Raw genomic sequence first — 17,758 nt, forward strand, 5'->3', positions numbered from 1 at the left:
AAAAAAAAATTGCACAGCATTTTCCCAAGGATTACTTCCCTGATATTTAAAAAAAGAAAATTATGTAGTGTTCTCCTAAAGATCATGCAAGTGATCTGAGCTTTAGAGTTTTCCTTTAATCTTTACATCTGCACGGAGACAGAGCGGATAGGATTCTCCCCCCCTCGGAGACAGTCATTCCAGCTATGAGGCACGGGAGTTCTCGGTCAGTGCTTTTCCCACTGTGACAGCGTTTTCAGCAGTTCCCTAGTGCCCCTATGCTTTTGATTTGCCATTGGAGCTAGCACCTTGCTCTGGAGGTCTGGCAGGAATATGGGGAACCTGACAGTGTTTGGGGCTGTGTCTGACAGGTGCTGAGGAACGACGTCATGTCCCACGCACGGACCGTGGCGTCGGTGAGTGAGGTGGGTCAGGGGGCTGCTGCAGGCCAGCCTCGGGGATAATGCGGAGGTGCTGCAGGCCAGCTTTGCAGCAGAATGAATCAGCGATGGGAGTTTGTCCGAAGTCAAACGGAGAGGAGGCAACTGGAGCTGGAGAACGACCTCAGCCAGGTAACCTCACGAAACTTTGGCAAGAAATCTCTTCTGAGGTTTATCAAGGTGCACCAAGAGTGTTGCTGTGCCATTAACACTTCAGATGATAGAATTGTAGAAACATTACATACCTGTAGTAACTGACCGAGCATAACTGATGGGGTATAGATGTCGGTAGCAACTGACTGCGCTTTACTCCATGGAGTGTACATGTCTGTAGTAACTAAGGGGCCGATGCAATAAATCTGGGTGGAAAATGGGTGCTCAGCTCCCGTTTTCCTAACATGCACCAGCCACCTCTCCTGGGTGCACGAATCGAATATTAAATGAGGGGGTCGCGCTGCCAAGGAGGCGCTAGTTAATGTTTAGAGGGAAACTGCCTACAAACTACCTAGATTAAAAGTACCTGGGGATTTTGCATTTGCTTTGTGTGAAAATCAAGTCTACTTATCCTCTTTGCCTAACATTTATTTATTTATTTAAAAATGCTTCTATACCGCTTTTCAAACAAGGTTTAGTCAAACCTGTGTTCAAATCATAAAAATAAAATAACATAATTAAAAATTACACAAATCTTATAATAAAATAAAAATACAATAAAACAAGTTCACAAATTATTAAATCCTAACAAAAACAAGATAAGTGCCATCTTCTACATTGTAGCGGTATATGAGGGGAAAACTGAAAAGTGGATGGTTATGTGATGTGTAAAGTGATTAATGTTTATTTGAAGTAATTTTGAAAGCAATCTGAAACAGGTGGGGTTTTTAAGGATTTCTTGAAGTGAATTGGATTGGATAGTAATCTTAATGAATCTGGCAATGCATGACCTCTCCATGCCACCAGGAATGCTACCTTTGCCTGGAAAAAAAAGTATATATATCCCTCCTGCAAGCCGCCGCTCTTACTTCCGTCGCAGGGCTTCCCCAGAGATACCTTCGACTCTGGCTTCCTCACCCGGCATGACCTCACGCTCCACCATTCATGGCAGAACGCCACCGACTCTAGGCCACGACTCCCCTAGCGCTTGCGTGACACCCACGCTGAACTTAAAGGGCCAGTGGCAGGCAATCCAGAGAGGTGCCCGCCGATGACGTCAGGATTCCTGCACTCTTTAAACCTGCCTTGGATGCCTCTCCAGTGCCTCGGCAATAGGCCGACTCTTCCTGGAGTACTGCTTTGCCTCACACTCCTGGTTTCCGCTATGTGTTGTTCCTATGCTCCTGTGTCCTTTCCTGATTCCTTGACAGTTCTTGTCTCCTGAGTCCCTGTCTTCATGGTCAGTCTTTCTGTCATCTGTCTTCAGCACCTTGTCTTGCTCCTGTGGTCTCTCGACCTCCTCTTTCCTCTTCATTCCTCTTCATTCCTCATCTCTTCGGACTGGACTTCTGGCTTTGACTTCAGACCAGGCTTCTGGCATCAACTTGGACTGGACTTCTGGCTTGACCTTGGACCTCGACGCTGCTTGACATCCGCATGCCTCTGACCACTGCCTGCTTCCACTTCTGACTGAATTCTGCCTGCACCACGGCACTGTGAGTACACTGCCTGCCTCTATCCACAGCCTGAACCTGACCCTGTTGACTGCCGCCTGTCCTGACTGCTGCTTGTCCTGACTCCGCTTCCTGCTCCGTGCTGGCCTGCAACAAATTCTTCACGATGGATCTTCACCTCCATAAAGGCCTGCACCTAAGACTAGCCAATCCCGGCACCCAAGGGCTCAACCTAAGGGGAATGTGGGCTACTTTGGTGAAGCTCCATTTTGGCCTCTGCTACTGCCAGCTCCTCCTGCCAATGGTGGGGATCTGCAGGGCTTCTCTCTGTGGATTGTTCCAACTCCCCCTCAGTCTAAGGATCCACATCCGCAACAGATTGCTGAGGCCATGGACTCAGCGGACATCTCGGGCCTCCAGGCCATTCCCGGCCTAGCACAGAAAATCCAGCAGCAGCAGCAGTGTCTGGAACTCCTGCTGGGCTCCATGGAGAGACTCAGTGCCTGCCTCAGCTGCCTTTTCACCTCCTGCAGCCACCTCAGCACCTCCAGCCATATCAGCTCCACCCATGATTCATTTTCCAGTTCACCCCCAGCTACATTGGAGATCCGAAACATTGCCAAGCGTTCATGTACCAATGCTTCATGCACTTCTCCCTCCAGCCTGCACTGTTTCCCAACAGTTCTGTCAAGACCACCTTCATGATCTCTCTGTTGGATGGAAAGGCCTTGCCCTGGGCCTCTCCTTTGTGGGAGCATGGGATTGCCCTTCTCCAGGATCTGCAACAGTTTGTCAAGGCCTTTAAGCTCATCTTCGACAAACCCGGCCACAGTTGTCCACAGTGGGGTTCGGACCTTCTTCACTTTTGTCAGGGCAATGGACCCTTAGTGAACCACACAATTAAGTTCCGGACCATGGCCACAGAGCTGCCGTCCCAGATTAAGGATGAGCTAGCCGTTCCCGAGCTTCCTGAATCCCTACATGGCCTTATTGATTTGGCTGGGAGAATTGACTGGCATCTCCAGCAAAAATCTAGGAGCTTTGCTCACCGTGCAGACAGTTTGCACGGCTCCTTCATTTTCGTGCTCCCTCTCTCCCACTCTGACGGCAGCTCCAGCCCGGGCACGACTGAAAAAAACCAATGCAACTCTGACAGGGACAACCTCATCCCTGAAGAAAGGCTTCGCTGACACCAGCTATGACTCTGCGTCTACTGTGCCTGGACTAGACACCAGCTTGTGTACTGCCCACTGAAGCCAGGAAACTAACAACCTAGGATCTAGTGTGTAGGTTGATCCTAGGCGTCACGACTCCAGCTCCTCAATTGACTCTTCTGGTGACTATTTCTATGAATAACCAAGAATTTTCCACTCTGGAGCTTCATAATGAAAGCCTTCATTGACCACTTACAGCTTTCCGTAGTTGCCAGAAAGATGCCCATTCACTGCTTGTCCTGACCCCACTTCCTGCTCCGTGCTGACCTGCAAATGACTTCATTGTGATGGATCTTCATCTCCACAGAGGCCAGCACTTAAGACCAGCCGGCCTCGACACCCGAGGACTCAACCTAGGGTGATGTGGGCTGGTAATACTGAAGCTCCAGTTTGGCCTCTGCTACTGCCAGCTCTGCCTGCCAATGATGGGACCTGCACTGGCTCCTCCCTGCAGGTTGTGCCAACTCCCCCTCAGTCTAAGGGTCCACATCTGCAACAAATGCCATGGGAAACCCACATGTACTTTAGTCAGGCAGTGGGGTGGGGACAAATTTCAGACAAGTCAGTTTACCCAGGTAAATCACTGCTTACCTAGCTAAATTACTTTGTAAATCGCCCACATAATAACTGATCAAGTATACTCCTTGGAGTATAGATGCCTATAGTAACTGACTGAGCATGCTTCTTGGTTACAGATTCCTGTAGTAACTGACCAAACATACTCCTTGGAGTATAGGTTCCTATAGCAACCTATCAAGCATGCTTCTTAGAGATTCCTATAGTAACTGGCCAAGCATGCTTCTTGGTTACTGATATCTGTAGTAACTGTTCAAGTATGTTCTTGGTTACCAATATCAGTAATAACAGACCAAGAATACTCGTTGGAGTATAAATTCTTATAATAACTGAGCAGGCATGCTTCTTGGTTACAAATATCTGTAGTAAGTGACCAAATATACTCCTTGAAGTATACATTCCTATAGTAACTGACTGAGCATGCTTCTTAGTTACAAATAACTGTAGTAACTGACCAAATATACTCTTTGGAATATAAGTTCCTGTAGCAACTGAACAAGCATGCTTCTTGGAGATTCCTATAGTAACTGACTGAATATGATTCTTGGTTACAGATATCTGTAGTAACTGACCAAGCATATTTCTTGGAGTATAAATTGTTATAGTAACTGATCAAGCATGCTTCTTGGTTACAACTATCTATATTAAGTGACTGAGCATACTCCTTGGAGTATATATTCCTTTAATAACTGACTGAGCATGCTTCTTCTTTACAAATATCTGTAGTAACTGGCAGAGCATGCTCCTTGGAGTATAGATTCTATAGTATCTGGTCATGCATAGTCCTTGGAGTATAGGTTCCTGTAGTAACTGGCAAAGCATGCTTCTTGGAGTATAGATTCTATAGTATCTGATCAAGCATAGTCTTTGGAATATAAAATTCCAATAGTAACTGACCAAGCATGGTCCTTGGAGTATAAGTTCCTGTAGTAACTGACCAAGCATGCTCCATGGCCTTTAGGTGCCTCTAGTAACTGCTTCAGCTTGCTCCATGAAAGGTAACCCACATTCCCTGGGGAATGTGGGTTACTTGGAAGTCCCTGCACACGTTCGCGCGTCATTATCGTTTGGACGTGCAGGATTCCGGAGCGGGGAACTTTGGAGCTGGCGTCTTGCGAGCGGGTTTCTCCGTTTCCCACCCTGGATAGCGAGCTCTGGTACATCCCAGGAGTCTGGACTGATCCGGTACGTACAGGGAAAAGAAAATTAGGTCTTACCTCTGTTAATTTTCGTTCCTGTAGTACCAAGGATCAGTCCAGAGTCCCGACCGTGATTTTTCCTACAGTAGGTTCGGAGAGTCCGCTGTGTTGGATGAAAGGTTTTTTGCTGTGGCAAGTCTCTGACAATTCAATTCTTTACCGGGTCTGGTTCTTCATGGGGGAAGTGACCCGAGGGTTCCCCGGTTGTTTTTTTCATGTATATAGTTAGATTTATGGGGAATATCCACTGTTCCCTGTACGTACCAGGATCAGTCCAGACTCCTGTGTTTTGCCCCCCCTCTAGCAGATGGAGACAGAAGTTTATAAACAAAAAACTCCGCCTACATATAGGCTGGTGCCACCTACAGTCTGGCAGTATTCTTCTGTCTCCTAGCAGGTGGAGAGGGTGCAAAATCCTACAGTCTGTTGAGGGCCTAGTTATTAGGTGTTTAAAAAAAAAAAAAAAGGATAGGACTTTTGTGGTAGGACGGTAGGTGTGTTTTGTTTGTGCTCTGGGAAGGAGGAAGGTAGGGTCCTGAGGGGACCGTTCCTCCTGGTAGAGGCCGCCGAGGAGTGGGGGAGCCCCACGTACCGGCTTGACAGGGCTGGGGGTGATACCGGGGGTCCCGGCTCACTCCCCCCAGCCGGATCCGGATCCGAGGTAAGCAGCTTATAAAAAAAAAATAAAAAAAAATCTTTTGGTGTTGGATTTTGTTTGGCTGTGTGTGTGTGTGTGTGTGTGTGGCTTGTACCATCGCGGGCGACTGGGGGCTCGGCGATCCGGGGAGGAAATTTTGTCTCTTTTTTTTTCTCCAATCTCCGCGGCGTTTTGCAAATGCCTCGGCAGGCTTCGTGTAGGGCCTGCGGGTCCGCGGCAGGGCGGCTGTCGCGCGACAGTCTCTGTTCCGCGTGCGTGGGCGGCGGAGAAGGAGGGTCGGAGGTGCCTTCGGCGTCTCGGCGGGGTAGGCAGGACCGCGAGGTATCAGCGTTCTCGGAGCGGACGGCTGCGAGTTCGTCAGGGACGGCGGCTATTTTGCCAGCGTTTTTCGGCGGGAACGGCGGCCATTTTCTCAGCGCGGGGCAGCACAAGTTAGCGCGGGCCGGCAGACCAGCGCACAGGTGCGGGACCCGCCGCGTTTGTCCCCCCCAGAGGGTGTCTGGAAGTGAGGAAGGGGGCCGGTAGGGTCCAGGTCTCCTGGGGATGATTCCCCCGAGGATGGGGGAGAGGAGGAGGGGTCATCGGACTCCTCATTTAACTCGCGGTTCGTGTTGCTAATGCATAAGGCGTTTAAAGCACGCCGCCTGGCTCGGAAGAGAGGTCCGGGGATCCCCGCTTCTGAGAGCGGAGCGCCAGCGGTCAAGGCCCCAAAATCCGGCACTGGGGGAGGGGGGCTGTCTAGGCCCCGGCCCAGGCCAAGGCCTCTTCGTTCCAGGGGGGCGGAGGGGCCTTCGCTCTCCTCGTCGGAGTCGGAGGCGCTGGCGGATCCGGAGGAGGATCTGGACTGCCCATCCCAGCCCCCGAGGGGGGTTGAGGGGGATGAAGAGCCGGAGCCTAAGGATGCAGGGACACTGCACGCTACGGATGGGGACGATCCGAAGGTAGTTCGGTTGTTCCATAGGGATGAGCTAGGGCCCCTCATCCCGGAAATCCTGGGGGAACTGGGAATCCCACTTCCCCAGGTAGAATCTCGTCTGGGTCAGACGGATCCGGTGGTCTTGGGCCTCAGGGGTCCCTCGTCGGCTTTTCCACTACATTTCTCGGCATCGGATTTGATGTTTAAGGAGTGGGATACTCCGGATTTGGGACTCAAGGTAGCTAAGGCTATGGATAAGTTATATCCACTGCCGGAAGACGTGTTGGAACTTCTGCGCCCTGCCAAAACTTGATTCGGCGGTGGCAAAACGGTTACCAAAAAGACCACCATCCCGGTAATGGGAGGTACGGCTCTCAAAGATATACAGGATAGGAAGTTGGAGGTTCAACTGAAGCGTATTTTTGAGGTCTCGGCGTTGGGAATCCGGGCCGCGGTTTGTAGTAATTTTTCGTTGCGAGCCGGTTTACGCTGGGCACAGCAGCTGTTGGCGAATGAATCTCTATCGACGGATGAGGCGAGGCAGGCGAGTCGATTGGAGGCGGTCATCGCTTATAGTGCGGACGCTTTTTATGATCTCCTGCGCACTTCGGCACGGACCATGGTCTCTGCAGTAGCGGCGCGGCGACTGTTGTGGCTTCGCCATTGGGCGGCGGATGGTACCTCCAAGGCTAGGTTAGGCTCCCTTCCCTTTAAGGGGAAGTTGCTCTTTGGTAAGGAGTTGGAGGATCTCCTGGAATCCTTGGGGGAGAATAAAGTGCACCGTTTACCGGAGGATAGATACCGTTTCCGGGGTGCTCCAGCCGCTCGGCCGCGGTTTCGTGGGGGCCGTAGAACTTGTGCGGCGCGCGGATCGAACTCTTCGTTCCGTCACGGTGCGGCCCGACAACAATCGTACTCGCAGTCCTTTCGTGGGCGTCGATTCGGCCGTCCGGGGGCCAGTCCGGCTGTGCAGGGCGGTAAGCCAGCACAATGAAGTGAGGCCGGTCCGTTCCTCGGTTCCCCCGGTTGGAGGCAGGTTAAGCCGGTTTTACGAGGAATGGACCAAGATTACGTCAGATCAGTGGGTCCTAGAGGTGATAAAACACGGCTACGCGTTAGATTTTTCACACCGTCCGGCTCCGGGTTTTCTGGTGTCCCCTTGCGGGTTTTCAGAAAAGCGCCGGGCAGTGCGGGAGACTCTGGCGCGGTTGCGCGACCTCGGGGCCGTCGTTCCGGTGCCGACAGGCGAACTCCGACAGGGCCGGTATTCCATTTATTTCATGGTACCCAAGAAGGAGGGAACGTTTCGTCCCATTCTCGACTTGAAGAGTGTCAACAAGTGCCTAAGGGTTTCCGCGTTTTCGAATGGAAACTTTGCGGTCCGTGATCGCGTCGGTCAGAAAAGGAGAGTTTCTGGCCTCTCTGGACCTCACAGAGGCGTACCTGCACATTGGGATTCGACGGGAGCACCAACGGTTTCTCCGTTTTGCGGTACTGGGGGCAACATTACCAGTTTCAAGCGTTGCCATTTGGCCTGGCAACGGCTCCGCGCACGTTCACCAAGATTATGGTGGTGGTGGCGGCGAGACTCCGCCAGGAGGGGCTGTTGGTGCATCCATACTTGGACGATTGGCTGATTCGGGCCAAGTCGAGAACTCTTTGTCTGCTGGCGATTCAGCGGGTGCTTCACCTGTTACGATCACTGGGCTGGGTGGTCAACCTGGCCAAGAGTCATCTGGTGCCGTCGCAATCCCTGGAGTATTTGGGGGCGGTGTTCAACACGTGTCAAGGCACGGTGGCCCTAACGCAAGAGCGTATCCTCAAACTACAGGGGCAAATTCGCAGGTTGTTGCGCAAACCGGTCCCAGTGGTCTGGGACTATCTGCAGGTCTTGGGCTCTATGAATTCCACGCTAGAGTTAGTTCCATGGGCGTTTGCGCATATGCGTCCCTTGCAGTCCGCGTTGCTCTCCCGCTGGAGCCCGGTCTCGGAGGAATTTTTCCTCAGCCTGCCGTTGACCCAGGACGCCAGAGACAGCTTGCCGTGGTGGCTCTGCCACGAAAACTTGAGTTGCGGGGTTTCGTTGGAAACTCCGTCGTGGACGGTGGTTACCACGGATGCCAGTCTGATCGGCTGGGGAGCGGTCTGTCTCGGTCGAGCGGTTCAGGGAACATGGTCGGCTCGGGAGGCGTCGTGGTCCATCAATCGGTTGGAAACTCGAGCGGTGCGATTAGCTCTGGTGAGGTTCCTCCCGCTTCTCCGCGGGCGTTCAGTCAGGATTCTGTCGGACAATGCGACCACGGTGGCTTATATCAATCGTCAGGGGGGAACCCGGAGTCAGCCGGTAGCGGCAGAAGCTCGGTCGTTGATGACATGGGCGGAGGCCCATCTGAGCAGTATCGCGGCTTCCCACATAGCCGGGGTGGAAAACGTCCAGGCGGATTTTCTCAGCCGGCATTGGTTAGATCCCGGGGAGTGGGAGCTTGCGGAGGACGCCTTCAGGCTCATTTGCGATCGGTGGGGCACACCAGCGGTAGACCTGATGGCCACGTTCCGCAATGCAAAGGCTCCTCGATTTTTCTCTCGTCGACGGGAGACGTTGGCGAAAGGAGTGGATGCACTGGTAGTTCAGTGGCCGAGGGATGTGTTGCTCTACGTGTTTCCTCCGTGGCCGCTTATCGGACGGGTGCTGCGTCGCATAGAGCAGCACCCGGCGGAGGTGATCGTGGTGGCTCCAGAATGGCCAAGGAGGCCCTGGTTCGCGGATCTGGTGAATCTAGCGGTCGAGGGGCCACTTCGGTTTCCGTTTCTGCCGGATCTCCTACATCAGGGGCCCGTTTGTTTCGACCTGGTGCATCGCTTTTGTCTAGCGGCATGGCTTTTGAGAGGCAGCGGTTGAGCTCTAAAGGGTACGCGCCTTCAGTGGTATCCACGCTGTTGCGGTCCCGAAAGAAATCTACGTCTCTGGCGTACGTGCGCGTGTGGCGACTGTTTGAGACTTGGTGTGTGCATCGCGGCACAGCACCTACCCGAGCAACTATCCCGGATATTCTGCTGTTTCTCCAGGATGGGTTGGCTAAGGGCCTGTCCTGTAGTTCTTTGCGGGTGCAAGTGGCAGCGCTAGGATCTCTTCGGGGGCGGGTGCACGGAGTTTCGGTAGCGCAGCATCCGGATGTGGTGCGTTTCCTTCGGGGGGCAAGACAGTTACGCCCTCCGTTTCGTCCTCCGTGTCCGTCTTGGAATTTGAATGTGGTTCTTAAAGCGCTGTGTAAGGCACCGTTTGAGCCTCTGCGGCACGTAACTCTTAAGGACTTGACGCTCAAGGTGGTATTTTTGGTGGTCATGGCCTCGGCGCGGCGGATTTCTGAGCTGCAGGCTCTGTCGTGTCGAGAACCTTTTCTGAGGATTTCGGATTCAGGAGTCTCCTTGCGTACTGTGCCGTCTTTTTTACCAAAGGTGGTTTCGTCCTTTCACGTCAATCAGACGGTTGAGTTGCCATCGTTTGGTCAGGTGCAGTCTTCGGATCCCTTGGCTAGGGACCTGCGGAAGCTGGATGTTCGGCGCGTCTTGTTGCACTATTTGGAGATCACTAATGTGTTCCGAGTCTCCGATCATCTGTTCGTCCTCTATGGTGGTCCCAGGCGAGGTAAAGCGGCCTCCAAGACTACAATTGCTCGTTGGTTGAAGGAAACCATTCGCTCAGCATATTTGTTGGCGGGGAGACCATTGCCGGTGGGACTGAAAGCCCACTCTACTCGCGCCCAGGCTGCTTCCTGGGCGGAATGCCAACATATCCCTACGGAGGAGATCTGTAGGGCGGCCACTTGGAAGTCAGTCCATACTTTTGCCCGGCACTATCGTTTGGATGTGAAGGCGCCAGGGTCGTCGGGGTTTGGAGAAGGGGTGCTTAGGGCAGGCCTCTCCGGCTCCCACCCTCAGTAAGGTAAGCTCTGGTACATCCCAGGAGTCTGGACTGATCCTGGTACGTACAGGGAAAAGAAAATTAGGTTCTTACCTTTGGCTAATTTTCGTTCCTGTAGTACCGAGGATCAGTCCAGAGTCCTGCCCAGTATTGCGGTTGCGGTTGTCTGCCGGGAGAGGATGTGTGGTCTGTGTGCTGTTTTCTGGAATATGTTTGTTTGTTGGTTACCTCGAGTTCAGTACCCAGTTGGGTGGAGTTAAGCTTCGGTTGGGCTTAGTTTGGAGGTAATCTTCAGTGTTCTTTGGGTTCTTTGTTGCGGGTTATCCTGCTACTTTGACATTCAGTAATACTGCCAGACTGTAGGTGGCACCAGCCTATATGTAGGCGGAGTTTTTTGTTAATAAACTTCTGTCTCCATCTGCTAGAGGGGGGGCAAAACCCAGGAGTCTGGACTGATCCTCGGTACTACAGGAACGAAAATTAGCCAAAGGTAAGAACCTAATTTTCTTTTTTGACATTGAGTAATACTGACAGGCTGTGGGCGGCACCCTGGTATATATAGTGGAGCTTGACAAGTTCTGCTCTGTCTCCACCTGCTGGTGCGGGGGCATAACCCAGGAGTCTGGACTGATCCTTGGTACTACTATATCTTTCTGTGCTCTGCAGGTGCAGGATGTCACTCTGGAAATCACACAGCTTCTCCAGTGGCTGGAAAACGTGGAGCTGAGACTGTCTTTCTCCAAACCTGCCTGGGGTCACCCCGAAACCACAAAGGAGAAGCTCTCCCTGCATCTAGTAAGTGGAAGGACACTGCTCTCCCTCTTAGTAGTCTCTTCGTGGAGACAATTTCTATTGTACATAAATGTTCTACCTGTACTTCCAGTTGGTTGTGACAAGATCATGAAATTCACCATAAAATGATCTAGGGACCAGGCAGAAGGACCAGTTATTGGTCGGTGCTAGACACAGCAGGCAATATTTGGCAGGTGACATCATCCAACCGTCTTGTCCTGCTTTTTTTTTTTTTTTTTACACAATGTTATCTTATTTTTTTATTCAATTTGGAAGTTTCTCCTGCTTCTTCGGCTTCCAGCTCAGTCAGAACCAGGGCTGGGATCTCCTGCTGCGAGCCTTTCTCTCCCCCTCTGTTTTGAAAAGTGTAGAGGTAGAGGAGCTGCACGCCAGGAGTTTGCTCTTCACACAGCCAGTCAGTAACCCCCAGCACGTGACTCCCACTTCCGTCTCATCCCCATGGGCTCTTGGTGCCGGCTCTGCACTCTTCTGGCCTCCAGAACTGAACACAATATTCCTGCTGGTTATGGCTTTCCCTGCGCGCCCCAGCATCCCTCTGACTCTGGCCACAGATTTGCTACCTTGAGCTCATCGGACATGATCACCGTGAGGTCACACTCCTGGTCCATGCACAAGAGCTCCCCACCCTCCCACCAATCAAGCTCTGCTCCCTTCCATATCTGCACTTCACGTGCAAGACTGTAATTTTATACACTGAATCTCGGCTGCCAAGCGCTCTCCCGCTCCACAACCCGTGTCACGTAACTTCTCGTTCTCTTGGCTTCGTCATGGGTATCTAATTCTGTTGCAGATCTTAGTGTCATCTGCCAAAAGGACCTCTTCGACATCACTCACAAAAATATGGACTAGAACTGGCCCCGGAAGCAATCCCTGAGCCCCACTCCTCTGAACGCTTTCTCTCCTCGGTGAATTCCATTTACCGCCGCCCTCTATCGTCTGACACCCAAGCAGTTTCTGACCCAGCCCAGCACCTTGGGCCTATCCCCAGGCTGCTCAGTTTATTTATAAGCCTCCTAGGCAGGACAGTATCAAAGGTTTGCTGAAATCCAAATATATCTGTGCTGCCTTGGATCTGCAGTTCTCTGGGTTAAAGGTTCTCCTCGCTCCGATTTGTCCCCACAAGATTTAGCTGAGCAATGCTCAATATTATGCTACCCAGCTAAATATGTTAGCCTGCCCTTATCATACCTCTAGTCCAGTTTTCTGCACAGTGAGTGACCTTAGACAAAGGCAGGATATTTTTAAAGGGCCAGATTTAGGTGGGCAAAAGCCGTTTCGGGGGCTCCTTTTTCTTCCTGCAGCTGGCGTGACGCACGCCGCTCTAGCCTTGGGTAACGCTGGCCCGTCTCGGCCAGTGAGTGCTGTGTCTGCACCCATCCCTTTCTCTCTCTCTCTCTCGTTCCTCTCCAGGAGTTATGGAAGGAGATGGAGTCGAAGCAGCACGGGTATAACAGCGCAAGGGACCGCCTGCAGCGGCTGCTGGCCTCCTGTCACTTCCCACGGGGCTCCAGCACCGAGCATAGCCTGCACGTCCTGGAGCAGAAGTGGGAGTCTATCTATACCCAGGTTCAAGACAGGAAGGTGAGCTGCGCCGCAGAAGGAGAGCGCGCACTCGCGTGACCACGCGACCCCCTTTGCCCGTTCTTATGTACGTGAATGCATGAGTATGTTTGGCATGTATGTATGTATGGAGAAAGGTAGTTGCCGTGTTGGTCCAATTGGGTCAGACATTTTTACAGGAATTACTGAGAGGTCCGTGTTCAGTAGGCCGAGAAGCGCCAAGTTAACTCCCTCCTGTCTCCCACTGAATATACGCAGCCACAGTTACCCACATAAAGTTATCTGACTAACTTTGCTGGTCGCCAGCTTACTGAGTATTGGAAGAAAATCCCTCGCAGGCCAGCGGCAGCCTTATCCCACCCCACCCACATAAAAATTGTAGTGCCCATAGGTCCCCCCTGCCACAGCTTCAAAAATCAAAAACATTGCAGCAGCCGGACTGGTCCAATTCCAGTCCCCTCCCACAAGCAAGTAAGGAAGCAAGTGCCCTCCCCTGACCCCACCCTTGAACCTCCCCAGTAGCACCACCTGCTGCCCCTCCAGTTATTATGCACTTATTCACTTCCCTTCACTGGGGCTCCGTTATTTGCTGGAGGGGAGGGGGACTTGGACTGTTACGTGTGCCTATCCATGCGCTATTCCGGGGCTTACTCCTGTGTGAATATACATGCATGGGTCTGTAAGGGAAAGAGGGAGAATGGGGGTGCACGGGTGTGGATGCGCTGCTCTGTGTATTATTCCTATGTGTGTGTGTGTGCGTGTGTCATACTCAGTTGTATGTGTGCACGAATGTCCATGCACTGCTCTGTGGTTTACTTCTCTGTATGTGTGTGTGTGTGTGTGTGTTCATACACTCTTCTTGGGTAACTCCTGTGCACGTGTGTACATGTCCATTCGCTGCTCTGTGGGTTACTCCTCTTATGTGTGTGTGTGTGTGTATTTCCATACATTGCTCAGTGGGTTACTCCTGTGTCGGTGTGTGTGTGTATGTGCATGTGTGTGCATTTCCATACACTGCTCTTTGGGTTACTCCTGTGCATGTGTGTGTATTTCCATACACTGCTCTGTGGGTTACTCCTCTGTCTGTGTGTCATGCACTGCTCTGTGGGTTCCTGTTCATATCCCGGATCAGTCCAGACAAGTGGGTTTTGCATCCCCACCAGCAGATGGAGGCAGAGAATAAAGACTTTTCAGGCACTGCTACATTACTGAGAGTGCCACCTACAGTCCCTCACTATTTCTCTGTCTCCAGCAGATGTTAGAGGTGCAAACCCGCAGTCCTCAGTTTTGAACTTAAAAAAAAAAGTAAGGATTTAGAAGAAAAAAAGATTTATTAAGAAGAGAGTGGCTCCCCGAGGTGTTAGGTTCCTTCATGGGCCATACCTCGGGTAGAGCAGGGCGAGCGGGGGATTGGATATCCCTGATCTGGTTCGGCCCTCATCTTCCAGAGGGAGGGAAAACCAGGGTCCTGGTTTCCTCACTCCCTCTGTGTCCTTCTCACCCTCATCCATCAGCTAACAGCATCCAGAAGCAGGGAAGTATTCATTTCTTGGCTCACCTTGTTATTGTCGCTGTCTCTTTAAAAGAAAAAAATAATAATAATAAATGGAGAGGAGCTAGGTAGCAGGGCTGATTGTGTGCCAGGAGGCCAGAGGCACGGATGAGCAGGGACACAAGCAACTCGGCCGCTGTACCTGGCTTCCTTTGGCGGTAAACAGGAAGTTTTACTGCTGACCAAGGTTGCATGGCGCCACCTGCTGAACATGGGAAACTGTGGTGAGGCTGTGGTGTGAGGAGATTGCATCTCATACAGCCTCATTATGCACCCGTTGTGCCCCTAGAGGCGAAGAGATCTCCATGGGGGTCACAGGTGGTGATCCCTACAACCATTCGTCCGGTCCAGTGCAGAAGGCCCCAGATGGTCAGATGAGGTGGCAGCCATGTTACCTCCATGTGGCAGAAGGCAGGCCTCTGCAAGGGAGCTGAGGGTCTCTCTCCCCCCCACAGCTTTTTCTGGTAGATCAGTGCCCTGTGGAGGAAAGGGAAGGGGGGGGGGAGACTGATGATGAAGTGCTGGATCAGGAGTCCATTGGTACTGAGGGCTTCTCTGCGGATTTTGTCCTGCTCCTCCATAAAGCCTATTTAGCAAAAAGGGAAGCAGGATCTAAGCATTCTACCTCTCAGACATCACAATGCTCGGCTAAGAGGTCTAAGGCGGCTAGACAGTAGAGGTTAGGGGGGATTCTTCATCTTCTGGGACTGGGACATCTCTCAGGTGACAATGATGTCATCTCAGATGAAGCAGAAGGTGCAGGTGGTCTACAGGAGGGTCCAGGGGTTGATCCGGATAAGGATCCTGTGGACACAATGGCGAATACCATGCCTGATGCTGAGGAGGTCACGGTCGCGGAGGGGGACGATCCTAGGGTGGTGAAATTGTTCTGTAAGGAGAAACTGTGGCCACTAATTCACAAGGTGTTGGAAGAGCTGGGGGGCCAAGATTCGGACAATGAGGGAGTGAGCCCTGTCCTGGGTGGACTGCGGGGGCCACCTAAGGCTTTTCCTTTATCAAAGAAAGTGAAGAAGTTGGTCAAACAGGAGTGGGGATCTCCTGAGACCGGCCTTAAGATAGCCAGGGCTATGGCTAAGTTGTATCCCTTGCTGGAACAGACCTTGGAACTTTGTAGGCTTCCAAAGGTAGATGCGGTTTTGTCAGCAGTGACCAAGAAGATAACCATCCCTGTGGCAGGATTAGCCATGCAGAAGGATGTCTAGGATCAGAAGTTGAAGATTCTATTGAAGAGGCTGCTTGAGGTCTCAGCTTTAAGTTTTCACATGGTGGTCTGTGGTAGCCTGATGCAGCAAGCCTATGCTGGGTGCAGAAAGCACAGGAGGAGTCGGAGACTGCAACCGATTCCAGATAGACTGCCTGGTTGGTTGTGGGTGTGGCCTATGTGGAAGTTACCCTATACGACATGGTGTGGACTTCCGCCAAGAATATGTTTTTCGTGGTGGCAGCATGGAGACTCTTGTGGTTGCAGAATTTGTTGGCGGATGTGTAGCCTAAAGTGCAACTGTGTAACCTCCCTTTTAAAGGAAAGCTGTTGATCAGAAAGAATCTGGAACAGCTGATGAAGCAATTGGGGGAGTCGAAAGGGAACAAGTCACATAAAGATAAGACAACAGGCAAGAAGACTTTTCCATTGCACTTTCATTTTTGAGACATGAGGAGGTTTCGCTCCAACTAGATTCTACAGCTACAATACAAAAGCAAGGCCCAGGACAGCAAGTCCTTTCAGGGGGCACATAGACCTTCCTATTATAGTTCCAGCCAGGGAGCCAGAGGAGGTATGGCTGGCTAATGAAGGCAGGATAGTCCGCTCCTCCTTGGAAGCTGTCAGGGGAAGACTAACCCTATTTTACGAGGAGTGGACTAGGATCATATCAGACCAATGGGTTCTGGAGGAGATAAGAGATGGCTATGCCTTAGAATTTTCGTGCCTGATCAGAGAAGCCTATGTGGTCTCCCGTTTCACTTTCCATGTCAAACGAGAGGCAGTGTGGGACACATTACAGTGGCTGCAGCACCTGAACACGATTGTTCCGGTTCCCCCTCAGGAGCAGGGACTAGGAAGATACTCTGTGCATTTCATGGATCCCAAGAAAGAGGGGACTTTTCGGCCCATTCTTAAATCTGCAGAATGTCAGTGTGGCACTGCGGGTGCTGTGCTTTCATATGGAGAAACTGCAGATGGTGCTTGAAGCGGTTCACGAGGGAGAGTTTCTGGTATCGTTGGATTTGACAGAGGCCTATCTACACATTCCCATATGGTGCGACCATCAGAGATTCCTGTGGTTCATGGTGGTAGGGGAACATTTTCAGTTTGGGCTCTTCCCTTCAGGTTAGCGACAGCACCATGGACTTTCATGAAAGTGATGGTTGAGGTAGTGGCGGCACTCAAGAGACAAGGGATCCTGGTGCACCTGTACCTGGACAACTGGCTCATCCAGGCAAAGTAGGAGTTGGAGTGTCGTCGCTCAATTTGACGCATCATAGAGCTGCTGCAGTCATTGGACTGATTGGTGAACCTGGCGAAAAGTCACCTGGAACCATCCTAGTCACTGGAGTATCTGGGGGTTCGGTTCGATACCCGCATAGACAAGGTGTTTCTTACCTCAGAGAGGGTGCTCAAGTTGCAGGCTCAGGTGCTTCGACTTCTGTGGCTTTCGGTTCCCAGAGTCTCTGACTATTTGCAGGTCTTGGGTTCTATGGCATCTACACTTGCATCCCCTTCAGAGGGTGCTTTTGACCTGTTGGAGTCCACTCTCGGAGGAATTTCAGCTTCCTTTATCACTTCAGGGGGTCTCCAGATCCAGTCTCTCGTGGAGGCTGTTGCGTCCCAGTTTGGAGAAAGGGGTGGACCTGAAGGTTCCAGACTGGGTGGTAGTAACCACGGATGCCAACCTCAGAGGTTGGGGGGCAGTATGTCAAGGACAGATGGCCCAAGGTCAGTGATCACTAGTGTGGAAGCATCCTGGTCGATCAAGCAGTGGAAGCAAGGGCGGTTCACAAGGAGTTTCTTACTTTTCTTTTGCAGATTCAGGGGCGGAGAATGCAAGTGTTCTCGGACAATGTGATTACAGTGGCATACATCAATCGTCAAGGCGGGATGAAGAGACCCAGGAGTTGTTCATTTGGGCGGAGAAACATCTAGCGGGAGTAGCGGTGACTCACATAGGTGGATTTATTATCTCAGCAGGTAGCAGCTGGATCCGGGGGAGTGGGAGTTTATCGGCGGAGGCCTTTGCCCTTATCCAGGCCAGGTGGGGCAGTCTGCAGCTGGACCTCAAGGCAGCTCCGAGGGAATGCCTAG

At 51.9% G+C, this 17,758-nt stretch overlaps 1 protein-coding gene across 1 annotated transcript in view; it reads left to right on the top strand.

Moving 5' to 3' along the window:
• Positions 1-476: 476 nt before the first annotated feature.
• The window catches only part of LOC115082211 (microtubule-actin cross-linking factor 1-like), a 122,564-nt gene continuing 105,282 nt past the window's right edge, over positions 477-17,758 (top strand). Inside the window, exons 1-3 of the mRNA XM_029586461.1 lie at positions 477-551; positions 11,178-11,306; positions 12,735-12,905. Of these exons, the coding sequence (XP_029442321.1) occupies positions 477-551; positions 11,178-11,306; positions 12,735-12,905 (375 nt within the window). The remainder of the gene's footprint in view (positions 552-11,177; positions 11,307-12,734; positions 12,906-17,758) is intronic.

The sequence above is a fragment of the Rhinatrema bivittatum genome, unplaced genomic scaffold (assembly GCF_901001135.1).
Source record: "Rhinatrema bivittatum unplaced genomic scaffold, aRhiBiv1.1, whole genome shotgun sequence".
Taxonomy (NCBI): domain Eukaryota; kingdom Metazoa; phylum Chordata; class Amphibia; order Gymnophiona; family Rhinatrematidae; genus Rhinatrema; species Rhinatrema bivittatum.